The sequence below is a fragment of the Mycothermus thermophilus genome (genome assembly GCF_041956435.1).
Source record: "Mycothermus thermophilus strain CBS 625.91 unplaced genomic scaffold VTJ04scaffold_6, whole genome shotgun sequence".
NCBI classification, from domain to species: domain Eukaryota; kingdom Fungi; phylum Ascomycota; class Sordariomycetes; order Sordariales; family Chaetomiaceae; genus Mycothermus; species Mycothermus thermophilus.
Window position 1 is genome coordinate 2,277,761 of NW_027191432.1, and position 13,081 is coordinate 2,290,841.

At 54.8% G+C, this 13,081-nt stretch overlaps 4 protein-coding genes across 4 annotated transcripts; 2 read left to right on the top strand and 2 right to left on the bottom strand.

Moving 5' to 3' along the window:
• Positions 1 to 71: 71 nt before the first annotated feature.
• VTJ04DRAFT_9240 (uncharacterized protein) lies at positions 72 to 773 on the top strand (the record flags this gene model as incomplete). The annotated part of the gene is made up of 2 exons (XM_069367766.1): positions 72 to 116; positions 492 to 773. 2 exons carry the CDS (start codon positions 72 to 74, stop codon positions 771 to 773), a joined length of 327 nt encoding a protein of 108 aa, XP_069216061.1.
• Positions 774 to 1,100: 327 nt separating this feature from the next.
• VTJ04DRAFT_9241 (uncharacterized protein) lies at positions 1,101 to 4,343 on the bottom strand (the record flags this gene model as incomplete). Its single annotated transcript, XM_069367767.1, has 6 exons — positions 1,101 to 2,120; positions 2,178 to 2,862; positions 3,015 to 3,300; positions 3,410 to 3,553; positions 3,893 to 3,970; positions 4,331 to 4,343. 6 exons carry the CDS (start codon positions 4,341 to 4,343, stop codon positions 1,101 to 1,103), a joined length of 2,226 nt encoding a protein of 741 aa, XP_069216062.1.
• A 2,054-nt stretch (positions 4,344 to 6,397) lies between these two features.
• Positions 6,398 to 8,230, top strand: VTJ04DRAFT_9242 (uncharacterized protein; the record flags this gene model as incomplete). Its single annotated transcript, XM_069367768.1, has 2 exons — positions 6,398 to 7,095; positions 7,168 to 8,230. The coding sequence occupies 2 exons, from the start codon at positions 6,398 to 6,400 to the stop codon at positions 8,228 to 8,230; spliced, it is 1,761 nt and encodes a 586-aa protein (XP_069216063.1).
• A 1,534-nt stretch (positions 8,231 to 9,764) lies between these two features.
• Positions 9,765 to 12,812, bottom strand: VTJ04DRAFT_9243 (uncharacterized protein; the record flags this gene model as incomplete). The annotated part of the gene is made up of 2 exons (XM_069367769.1): positions 9,765 to 9,787; positions 11,450 to 12,812. The coding sequence occupies 2 exons, from the start codon at positions 12,810 to 12,812 to the stop codon at positions 9,765 to 9,767; spliced, it is 1,386 nt and encodes a 461-aa protein (XP_069216064.1).
• Positions 12,813 to 13,081: the final 269 nt, after the last annotated feature.

A 13,081-nucleotide genomic window follows, 5' to 3' on the forward strand; every position in this document is an offset into this window, starting at 1 on the left:
TCGGGTTGTTGGAGAGTGAAGGAGCTCAGAAGCGACTCGCTGGGTTTTGGTGTCGCCCACACGTCCGAGTCATGTGCACGACCCACTATGCGGACTTTTCTGGCCAATCAAACCATGTTCGCCACAAGCTTGGGCGTCCCACTGAGACCTCCGTCCAGCACCTCCAGTGCTGCCACACCGCAACACAAGCCAAATCACAATCTACCTCTCGTCGGGTTGTCAGGCACCTATGATCAGGAAGCCTTTTGTGGACAAAGAATGTGTGTGAAACAACCTGTATTCGCGTCACATTCCCAATATATCTTTCCACGCCACTCTTAGGTCAAGTAGGGGTTGCGAGGTACCCATGCCCCAGTAAGCAGATAGTAAGCAGACAAGAACAAGGAGGAAAAGTTTCCAAGGTGTTGACATAGAGAGGTCAGGAGGTGTCACACACAGCGTCAGGTTGCCCGGCGAGGGACTCAGACTCAGTCTACCTACTAGGTTGACAGAAACCACACCAAAGACAAGCAACTAACACAATTCTAAACCCCGCTCCCCAGGTTGCCGCACCGATCAGCGACACTTCCCAAGGCGCGTGCGTCCAGACCAGAAAAGCAAGTCAAAAGAAGAAGCAAAAAGCACCTTCGATAGTAAGTAACACCTCGACGATGGGAACCTCACAAAGCCCAACCACCAAGATCCACCCGTGTCTGTGTGTTGTGTCCCAATTGCAAAAGTACCCAGATCCACTCCCATGTCCTCATATCATCGATTACTCCCATGACTCCTGAATAGCAACACCAAGTTGTTGTACCCATCCCATTCCATTTCATCCCGCCCATTGATTGAACCGCCTTGGAAACGTGCGCCGCCATAGGAAAGAAGAAAATGATGAAACCCGCCCGAACATAGACCAGTTGAGACTGGTAAAAAGTCCATGTCGATACCGCGCCGAGTGATTTCCCAATGATGGCAAACCCTGTTGCAACCGAATAAGAAATGCAAGCCCAAACAGATACACCCGATTGCTTCGTGTTTCCCGAACCCGGCAACCATGTGTGTGTGTAGAACGGAAGAAGTGATACAAGCCATACCGAAAGAGAGGGAGGGATAGGTTTTCACGCATCCCGATCCACCGTCTTCCGCGGCTTATAGTCGGGAACCTCATCAAACCAGCCCGTCTCCTCGTTGTATCTGTAGGCATGGAACACGATGCCGTACGGCTTCGGCTCGATGGCGTACAGCATCCCGAGCGGGACGTCCAGGTCCGCGATGTCGTCCCTGGTGAGGTCCATGAAGTAGGCCATCAGCACGCGGCAGACGGAGCGGTGCGAAATGATGAGCACATGGTCCGTGATGCGCTCAATCTCGCGCACCATGTCGCGCAGCCGGCTAATGACCTGCAAGTACCCCTCGCCGCCGACGCCGGGGTAGATGTACTGGAGCTTGTCGCGGGAGCGCTTCTCGAACTCCTCCGGGTACTTCTGGGCGATTTCGTCGTACGTCATCCCCTCAAAATCGCCGGCATTGAGTTCGTTGAGCATCTCCCAAGCCTTGACATCGTAATCGTCGTCGGCCTCAAAGTACTCGGCCGTCTCGATGGAGCGCTTCAGCATCGACGTCCAGACGCAAAAGTTCTTGTCGTCGAGCTCCTGGAACAGCTCCGGATACGGTGGGGTGTTGTCGCCCGGCTTGGGCGGGAAGCTGGACTGGGCGATCTTGTTCTTCTGCTCGACGAGCCACTCCTTGCGCTTGTACGTGATGAAGTTGTACAGAGCTTGGCCATAGTAGTGACCCCGCTCTGTCAGCTCCGAGTTGCCGCCGAGTCTGTGAAGCTTGTTGTCGACGCTCTGACCGTGACGCGTGATCCAGATCTGCCTGGGCGAGAGGTTGAAGGTGGTGAGGTACGACACAATGCCGCCGCTCAGGAAACCCCTCAGGCGGTGCTGGATGATCTTGCGTCCGACGTCGATCATCTGGATGTACTGCAGATCGTTGTCCTCCTCCCATTTACCGAGCGGCTCGTAGGCGCTTTCATACGCCTTGACGCGCTTCTTGAAGTCCTCGAGAGCTGCGGTCGGATCTTGGTCCTTGTAGTCGGGCCCAAACAGCTTCAACCGCATGTTGGCCTCGAGGAGCTACAGAGTTCGTTAGCGAAACACTCCGGAGCACAAGGGACAGAGACAGTGACTGACGTTCTGGTCATGGCAGATGCTTTCAATGAAGAGAATGCCCAGCTTGGGCTCCCTCGCGCGGATGCGCTCAACCAGGAGCTTCCGGCGGTGGATGGTGCTGTTAGTAGCATCCAGAATGCCGACGGCGCCACCCTGCTGAAGGAGGTAGTCCAGGAGCTCGTCCAGCGTGTCCATGGCAACCTGCTCACGCAACTTGGCGGCGGCTTCATTCTTGGGGTCAAAGAAGGTGGCCGACTGGTCCATCTTGGCGCCGCCGGATGTCTCGGCACCGGACTGGTCGAGATCGAGCTTCGGCGGCTCATCCTGGACCACAATATCGGGACCCTTCGTTCCCTTGGAAAGAATCGTCGCAGCTTGGCGCGCCACATCGGTGCCGTCGTTGGTGCCCGAGGACGAGGGGATCGCGGTGGTCATGCCGGCGACCATACGCCTCCGGTGACCCACATTGAAGATCTTGGTGTTATGCTGCTGCCAAGACAGGTACCGTTGGATCTTCTTGGTGATGTACGACTTGCCGCGGGCAGGCAGGCCGACCATGATGATGACCAGCTTGGCGGCGACATCACGATCCGGGATGCGGCCGTCGGGCGAAGCGCGCGACCGGGTCATGCCCGGGATATTGAGGGTCGTCGCATGGGGACGGACTCTCGGGGTCTGACTCCCTGAATTCTGCCGGATGGGAGGGCTGTGCGGGAGGGCGGTCGTTAGCTATTGTCATACAGAGACTGGGGCGCACAGGATCAATGGCGACACAGGAGTCGGAACGAATGCGGCGTTGAGACAAAAGGGACAGATAGATCCGATGAAGCGCCGTGGGCTTGTTGCGATGCGACTTACATGCGCGGCGATGCGGGAGCCGTCGAGGACAGGCTGCGAGAATAGGGAGATTCATAGTGCAGGCCGTTGGCCGGTGGAAGCGTCGGGCCCGCTTCCTTCAAGGCCTTCAAGGCATGGCTGAGGGCTGGCGGAGAGAGAGTTGGAAGGCTAGGAGGATGGACTTGGACATCATGGCCAAGTCCGTTGGCGGTTATCGTCGGCGATGGAGGACTGGAGAGGTTGGCGCCCATCAAGTGGCTCATAGCAAGCTTTCGAAGGGAGTCGGACTGCGGTGCAGTGATGGAGTCTTTGGTGGAGAGAAAGAGGAGATGTTAGTCGAGATGCCCGCGCCGATGTAAATAAACAGAGTTGGGCAGAAACGATGCTCGGTCGGGCAAAGGAGGAAATGGGCAGACCTTTGATGGGGAGGACAGTGGTCGCGTTGTCGGGAACCGAAGTCAGATGTCGAGGCATGGGTGGCTTCAGCGTGTGGGCAAATAAACGAACCCAGAGATCGAGAGAATGTTGCAGCGGCGCGCAAGGGTCTGCCGCTGGTGGATCTGGCAAAAGAGGATCAGCCAATGGGGTCGTGGAAAAAGTGGCCAGGGTGTCCCAGGAAGTGCCAGTCAGCAAGGGTCAGCAAGGGAGGAAGCCCGCGCCGGTGCAGGACATCAGAGCCTCGCTGATCCCCAAGGGGGCCAACTGCGGACAAGGCGGACGGGGGCGCAGGCCCGAGTCTTGTCATTTCTTTGGTGCGTCTCTGCCAAAGAACTGACACCCAAGCATCCTGCAGCCCTGCCACGGGTCATGATGCCACGATGATCGACTGAGGGAACCCGAAACCAAACCACACAGAAACAAAAATCGACCAAATGACGAAACAGACGGAACCAACTTACCGCGTTGCCTGGCCGCGATCCCTCTGGTGTGGTTGCGTCGCGCGGGCTTCCTCAGAGCGCAAACGACGTCCTGCCTCTCTGCGAGTGCGATTTAGTGCGTGCATGCAGACGAGAGCTTCATTGGATGGAAGGAGAAAAGAGTTGGGGTCGCTAAATTCTTTGCCGTCGTCTGGGCATGGGGGTTCAACTCAAAGGGGGGCAAGGTGCGGGCAGGTCGCAGTCAAAAAAAGACAGGGCCGATGAAGAAGGAGGGGTGACGTAACCTCAGCATGCACCGCACCGCAGCGCCATGGTGCGCTGCTTGCTGACACCAACTCCGAGTTTATTCTCCCACAGACCTTGTCCATCGTTGATCCCAGCTTTATTTTCTCCAGTTCTGCCGATCCCAGGGCAGACAAACAAGGGACAGAGAACAAAGTAGAGAAAAAAGTTACTCACCTGGAGCCGTCATCTTATGCCTTGATCCTTTGCCTGTTGCCACCAAGGCACGGCGATCTAGACTCCAAAGACGGAAGGGTTCAACAAAGACGTCGACGTGATGGATGGGCGGGAAGTTGACCCGAGGGCCAGATCTAGGGATCGGGTGCTTGTTCCGCTGAGAAATATGACCAAGGTACTAATGCAGGTGTCTAGGTAGTACGGATTGTCGGTGATCGGTCGACTAGGTGGGAAGTTTATGTGCAAGTTCGTGTCGAAGAGAAGAGAGATCAGAGTGAGAGACTTCAAAAGAGCCGGGAACCGGTTCTTGAGAGACCTGTTGACTGCATATAAACTGGAAGATGGCAACACCAACCCCCCCCTTCCCCCCCCTTTCTCCATTGACCCCCTCGCCGAAGGTACTTTGGACCCAATACGCGTCACAAGTTGATGTTGGGGGATCTTCCCACCCAGCGTTGCCCGACCTCGCTCCAGCACTCCTCCTTGCACTTTATCGGGAAACACATCGCAAAATACAATGACAAAAGCCCGCGCCTCCCGAAATGCAAAGCAACCCTCCCCAGATCTTGAAACCAAATGAATCATTGCGGAGTCGGACATCGCCAAGCGAAGCTTCTCCGTCGCCATCTGTAGCCGACAACATCCACCGTTGACAACGTCGCCCAGGTCTGACTCCCTCCTGTCTTTGTGCTGCGCGCGCCTCTTGCTGCAACCAGAGAAGCGCCGATTTGGCCTTCTCTTGGTCTTTTTTTCGTGTCCTTTCTTCCTGCCACGACAGGAACTGCAGCTCTGGACGATGTCATGGACGACGCAATAGACGAGCAACCACGGGAAGGACTGTGACTCTACTCCTCGCCACATCCATGCTCTGCACCTAGGATCTCGGAGGACACTCGGCCGCACACTGGGCCCCTGCGGGCTGCATGTGGGTGGAGGTTTAAGACGGAGCCCCCCACTCTTGAGCCGCTCACTTCTAAAGTCCGAGCGAGGGACAGCGAGGGGACAAGCGATTCAACGACGCCAAGAGTGCGGGCACTTGCCGTCAACAGGTGTGGCGGCGACCTTCTTTTTTGCACTTCGGCCAGCAATCCCGTGGGTCGTGTCCACAAGCCCAAGACCAGAGCCGGGCACTCCGCTGACTTTTTTACCCGGGTCGCCTTTCCGGTTTGAGAACGTCCGCCGTCCACGCCAGTAACCAGGGGGCTCAGTTCGGAGGACATTCGGAGTGGGCAGACTTTGTGTGCTGTGTCTGGTGCCCATCGCTACCATGACACCACCAAAAGGTCGACGTAATGAAGTGTCAGAACACCATGCTCGGTGACCTTCCCGTGCAACCAGTCCCACGACGATCTTGGCTTGGAAGGGTGACGATTGGTGCTGCTTTAGGTAGTGCGGTATCCTGACCACAAGCGGGAGAATGAATAAAGTGAAATACGGGATGCCAGGTTGCTCATCGATCGTCGTCGGCGAGAGCGGAGCATTTGGGGAATTCCCAAAGCCTGTTCCCCGTCCTGTATGACTCTTCAAACCAAACCAGTGAACAGAAACATGGACACTTCCACTTTTTGTTCATTCGTGGTTCGCATTGCGTCAGGGGAACTCGTAACGGGTGTCACACCAGTGGAACTTTTAGCTGCATCTCCAACCAACTCCGATGGCGACACATGTCGCTGTCAGCACAAAGTGACACAAGCTACAAAGAGCATTCACAACGACACATGCAAAGGTCCCCGCCTTGGGGGTCGAGTTGGGGTTGGGGTTGGCCGCAGATCTGGGTTGTGGTGTGGGGCCGATTTCGCTTGCCCGCCGGGCTCGGCGTGGAGTGGACTGCGGGGACGGAAGCTTAGGTATGTGGGGTCATCTGGTGCCCTTGCTTCGGCGCCTGCCAGGCACTTGGCCAGGAACACCCAAATGAGGAAGGCGGTGTTGGCGGGGTGCTCCGTGAATTTTTGGCGGTCGCATGGAGACCGACGGCAGAATCCATCGCGACTTTCAATTACTTCCAGTTGTGTCAACAACAAGCGCTCTTTCCACTCCAACACCTCGCTTTGGCCCTGGTAATCGCATATGAATGTTTTGTCCTTAAGGGGCCCGCTTCGTCTCTCTCGTCACTCTTTCATTCACCATCCTTCGCTCTCGGGCATCCACGGGCCATCCGCTCTCTCTCTCCCGAGCCCCGCTGCCCCGCGACAGCGTCTGAATTCCTCTCTTCGTCCTGTGGCCTGCTTCCACCATAAGGCGGCGTTGCACGCTCATCAGGACACGAACCCCGACAAGAGATCCGGCAAGAGCTTCGACAACAGACCCGACAAGAGACCATACAAAAAGCACTACAAGAAACACTACAAGAAACAGTACAACCGACACGATCAACGTTCCGACTTTGGCACTTACCAGAGGTGGCTGAAGGTCTGGGAGAAACTTCCGGTCTACAAGAAGTGGCTTCAGGCCTGGGAGGACTTCCATCCATTCTACAGGAAGTGGCTGAAGGTTTGGAAGAAGAGCGAATTTCGCAGAAAGTCGCGACAAGCCTGGAGGAACCTTCAAGATCGCCTGGTTCGGATAATCAAGATGGCCGAAGGCGGCAAGTCCATTAAGAAGGCGCTTGCTGCCCAGGAACCTATTGTCCAGGAGCTCGTCCAAGAGGATATTGAGCATGGAGTTCTCATTCCGCTAAAAACAACACTCGAGCTGCGCGACGAGTACCAGACCGGCCATGTGCTCATCACCCGGGCACCAACCAAGGCGGCCAACCCAATCATCATGTACGTTGTTTCCACCCCGCCTGCTCCACTCCCTCCTGTTTTGTCTGATCCAGTCGCTGATGTCGTGGGCAGGACGCTGCGCGAAGTGTTCCCGGAGGAAATCATTAAGAGTGTTCCTCACCTGAGGCGCTGCGCCAAACCATCCGACCTTCCCGTCCATCTCAAAGCACGCTTCATGAACGAGTCCCCACAGAGTCGCCAAATACACACGGGCAAGTCGAATTGGATCTACATCATTGTGGGCCCTGAGAGCATGATCGACCGCAATGAGGTGCTGCGAGTGCTCTCTGCGATTGAAGGCATGGAGGAGGGCGTGTTTCTCGAGAGCATCCCGGTGCCCATGGTGTCGCCGACGTCGCAAGTCCAAGCCGCCATGTGGTCGCAACAGTTCTGGCCAGCGCTGTACCGCAAGAATCACCCGCTCGGTCCGCACCCAGCCATGATCGCGCGCCAGACGGACGAGATCGCCGGCGATGCCGCAATATGGATGGGGCTCGCGCATAGGATGGCGCAGCAGACAGCCGAAGCAGGCTTCGGCGAGCCCATCGGCGTCTGTATTATTCAGCGGGAGGAGGGCAAGACCCGGCTCGTGGCCCTGGCCGCTGACTGCCGCTGGCGGTACCAGGATCGCAACGCGCCCGGGTGTACGGGCAACCCCATGGCTCACGCCGCTATGCGCGCCATCAGCATGGTGGCCCAGAAGCTGGTGCGCGCCGAGAAAGGCAAGGCGGAAACGAAGGCGCCGGCGCCGCCGATGCTTGAGTTTGAAGCCTTCCAGGACGAACCCGTGCTGCCCGACGAAAAGCGCGTCTTCGACCTCGAACACCCCAACCCGGACGGCTACCTCTGCCACGGACTCGAAATGTACCTCACGCACGAGCCATGCGTTATGTGCTCGATGGCCATCCTCCACTCGCGCATGGGAAAAGTCGTCTTCCGTCACCGCATGCCGCTCACGGGAGGCATGTGCGCTGAGGACCGTGGGAGTGACCACCCCGCCTTGAACGGTGCGGATGGTGGCCGCGGGTTGGGCCTGTTTTGGCGCAGAGAGCTCAACTGGAGCATGGTTGCCTGGGAGTGGGAATCGAGCGGTTGCTTGCCTCCGCTTCGCATTGACAAAGCCATCCATGCTTGAGAGAGTTCGCTTTCGTTCTGATGCGTTGTAAAGAGAAGGGTGTTGTTTGTCTATATTTGTTAATGATGGGTTATTATGGGACAGGGTCTCCTCGGTGCATTGTTTCCTCTTCCTTTTGGGTTTGGGAGCAACGAGAAAAGTATGCATGCAGCAACAGTACAAGCAGAGGAGTTAGGTAGTCCTCTTGTCGGATTGGCATTATGATGGTTGACACGGGAGGCGGGGGACATAGCATATCTCGAGAAAGAGGTCTAGACATCTGATGAGTGACGGGACCCGGGACAACTCGAGCCGGCGTTTTAGAAAAAAGTGGGCGGCTGTTTCCTTTCCTTTTCTTTTTCTTGTGTGGATTAATCCATGGTCATCATGATGGAGATAACGGTGATGATGACGACCATGGAGATGAGCATGATGATGATTGATGGTTTAGCTGGCGTACAGACAAATTAGGGGAGTACACATGGGCATTTACATACAAGGGATGGGGTATTGCAGAGGTTAGACGGGGGCTGGGAGGAATAATACCATGCCATGCCATGATATGCTGCACCTTATGCTGAAATTATCGTGAGCCGGTGTGTTGAGGTGGTGTTTCTGTCACTGTGCTGGACCGGAGGATAACGAATCACTCTGGAGGACAGTCTCGGCTATGAACCAGCTCATCCATATTATACCAGTGCTAACCATGACACCCATGGCAGATGTAATGCGATACAAGATTTAATTGGCATGACGATTGTTGAAACTGTCTCCCCAAGCAAGCATCTCACAGTACTCCCCGGCTCGTGGTTATTATGTCAGCGGCATGAAGAGCACGTAGATGGCTATGTGGGAGCCATCGCTTGAGACTGAGCAGCTAGACAGGAATCCAGCCCTGAACTTAGGCACCAATTGGTGTGTTCTTCATTTATTTACTGCATAGGAACCATTTCACATCAATGACTGAAACAGCATTATTCGGAAGTGGCCGAACTGGTGAAGCTGGGCCTAACCCTGGGACCTACCATCGTGATACCGCCGGGAGTCATACTCGCATCATTGGCCTCCTAGAGTATACGTATTTGTGTTCTCAATCGCTCATTTTAGACCCTAGGATGAGTCAAAATGAGTTTCTCTATTAAGATTGAGAAGAGGAACATGAACCATGGAAATTTTAACGAGTTCCCCCGCCCCTGCATGAGTGTATCTGTGAATCGATATCCATTTCCATTATTACTTGAATCTCATTGTCCAAGAATCTAGGGAATGTATCGCAATAACCTAACGCCTAGCTCGAGCAAAGATTGCAAAAAGAGAATGAGGCACCAAGGAGCTGAAACTAACGAAGCTGAACAGACAACAGAGAAAAGAAAAATTAAAGACAAAGAAGAACAAGCAACTGCACTGCAATCAAGCGTCATCCAAACCCACCATGTCAGTTAATGTCCTCCCGCCATCCGTCCCCCCCCCCCCCCCCCCAACTCCTCGATCTTTCATCTCACATTCATAAAGTAAGCACACTGGCCCAGCTTGTTTCGCTCGTCATTTCCCTCGATCAGACTAGGCTTTGGAGTAAACCTAAAGGAGACGTAAGTATATGAACTGCTCTCAGCTTGTCTCACCTCCCACAACATGGATACTTACCTCAGCCAGAGTTCAGCAAAGCCCAGAACCAAGGCTCATCTAGCACCTCAGCAAGTCGTGATGGAGGACCCATCATTGCTGATGCTGTTCACTGAGGTGGTTGGTGTGACTCAGTGGTCTCAGTGTTGATGGCCTCAAAACCACCAGTGCCACTTCCTAGGCTATCGACAAGCTCAAGGTACATAGAGAGTTCGTCCCTCCACAGTGAATGATCTTCTTGCACATGGCTAACCAAATCAGCTCGTTGGGCAAAGCCTCTCTGCCTGGGTGCCTTGGGTTTGAGACAGAGATAGCACACGTAGCGGCCTCGGGGTGAGGGTCGTTGGAGATGTTCAGTGGAACTGTTGGGATCCCCTCCTTGAGAGAGCATTTCTCCAGTGAAGTGAATATTGGAATCATCGCCACCGCCATCCTGAGTTGCTGGTTCTGTTGGTGTGCCATGGTTGGACAAGTTGTTGGTGACATGAAGCTCGATCTCGTCTCTTTGAACGAGTTGTTCAAATAGATACTTGGCGATGTCTTTCTCAAGGATATCGATCGCCGCCAAGAGTGGCGTCCTCCTTGGGCTCTGAAGATCTATCTCAGCACCCGCCTCGTCAATGAGGTACTTGACGAGGGATAGGTTCCGTGATTCAATGGCCGAGCAGAGTGGTGTTCTTCCGATATCGTCTTGACCTTCTATTTTCGCACCTGCCTCAATGAGGATCCTTGAGCAGGCTTCTTGTCTTTCTTGATCTTTCCCTTCCGTTTGCTCGGCCGCACAATGCAGTGGCGTTGTTCCTCTCTCGTCTCCGGCATTAACGTTCGCACCTGCTTCAATGAGAACCCTCAGGCAGGATTCATGTCCATGCTTGGCCGCGTAATGAAGTGGTCCAGACCATTGCTCGCCGATGGGATCCTCTATGTTCGCACCCATCTTTATAAGAAGCGCAACAATATGCCTGTGCCCTCTCTCGGCTGCAATGCATATTGGCGTCCGTTTGTGTCGATCCATTGCCTCCTTATTGGCCCCGACGTCAACAAAGGCCTTAACAATGTGTCTGTCTCCTTGTGCCACGGCAAAGTGTAACGCTGTCCAGTCATTGGCTGTTTGAATCTTTGCTTCTAGGTTTGCACCTGCCTCTTTGATGAGGTAGTTAAGAGTGTCGTAACAATACCGGGAGTTCGTACTAAAAACCGCCCAGTGTAACGGAGTGCACCCGTATGCATCCACCGCGTGGATATCAGCACCTCGTTCAACCAGCGCATGGACTAGGTATTTCTCATGCACGGCTGCGTAATGTAGTGGTGTGATTCCATCGATATCTCGAGCGTTAATGTCTGCACCACACTGGAGTAAATGATAAGCTGTGGGGAAGCCACTCGCAACAGCGATATGTAAAGCGGTTTGGCCTCGGATGTCTTGTGCGTTGAGATCTGCTCCACGTCTGAAAAGCGTTTCCGGAAGATCTGCTACGATGCCTAGAGCAGCGTAGTGCAGTGGCGTCCAGTCCAAGATGTCTTTCTCGTTCACGTTGGTAATGGAATGAAGGAAGACGGATTGTTTGCCGTGATATCGAGCTGACAAGTGGGAGAGGGTGAACCTTAGTCTCGTACATTCACCCTGGATGGGATTGCTGAACCGGTTTATGTCCTCCTGTAAAAGTCCGTGGTTCCGGTTCGTGTATAACTTCAGCAGCGTCGTGTAATCCACGAGGCCAGGCTCAGCCGAGTCGCTCAGCCCAGAGCCGTAAGGACTGCCTTGCAGCATGTACAATCCGTTGATGTCCTTCAGGACATCCCTTACAGCCCCTTCCAAAAGTTCTTTCCGCACTTGGTTCTTCACCTCACTCGTCGACATTGTTTCATAGCTCGAGGGATCAAAGGCCGCATTCATGGCGACCGCAAAGGTCAAGGACTTGTGATACTCCGCCAGGAGAGCAGTTGCCTTGGTCCGAACGTAGGAGTCTTCTGAGAGCGACTTTGTCTGCCGGAAGAGCCAGAGGTATACCTCCGCGGCATTCTCCCAACGGTGGCTTTCTTCAAATGGCATGGCCCTTGCGCGCACCACGTCAATGATAGGGCTTGGATCAGGGAGTTTGTTTGCAACACTCAGTGGAGGGATGATGGACAGGTAGACGTCGTCAAGACTAGCAAGGCCAGTGTCTTGGATCTCGCGAGCTATCTTGGAAAGTTGGGTGTCATGCAATGTGAATCTTTGCCATGCCGTATCACCACCTTCGCTGCCTTGTTGAACAGATTGTAGATCTGTCTCGCCCTGAATCGGTGCCTTCATGGTCTTTGCCGTAGACCACATGAAAGCGGTGAACATGTGCTGGGAGTACAGAACCCCCAGAGGGAGGCGTGACTCCACGGCCAACAGAGATCTCTCGATTGGGGATTCCGAGGACCGTGGTTTGTAGACATGATGTTGCTCCCACAGGTTGTGGCCAATCTTTCGCACGTAGGAGCCCTTGGTATCGGACACAAACCCGACAACTCGGTGGTTTCCAAGCTCCCACGGCGTCGTGTTCCCATCAGTCTCTTGGTCAGCAGGTTCAACGTCGATTACTCGAGAGGCTATTTCTGGTGCCCACCATTGGAGGTCTCTAATCAGAGCCTCAGTGCGCTGCCCCAGAAGCCGGAGACTTGCCCTATCGAGGGTTTCTTTGGTCCGCAACCACTCGTCACCTTTGGCACTGCCTTTGGGTTTGGTGGGGATGACGTCTTTGACGGAGTACAACCACAAGGAGAGAGCAGCATCCAGCTCGTCGGCGAAGGCTCTCCATCGTCCATCGATCTTCTCGATGCGAAAGGTGACGGAATCTGGACGAATGATGCCTGAGGAATCGATTGCTGGAAGAGACCATGTTACCACTTCATCCTTGATAGCTGTGCCAACCAACGTGTTCATTACCACCTCGACCGCACGAGCCAGAGCGACAGCCTCTCCAGCGGCCGGTCCCGGCCAGGCGGCCATCTCACCAAGGTCCCTCCTGATCGTCAATACTTCCTGGAACTTCGACTGTGGGGCAGGCTGAGGGAAGCTGAGTTGCCCTCGTTCCTTTGGATCCTCGACTGTGTTGATGGACCAATCCCACGCACTGTCAGCGTCGGGAGAACTGTCCCCGACGTCTTGACGGCGTTCCGCCCAAGGCCTGTTGTATTCGGTCCAGCTCTCGTCTCCAGGAGGGTGTTTCCATGGTGCATTTTCCAGCCGCCCGAGGGTCATAGCTAGCCAGTCTAGCT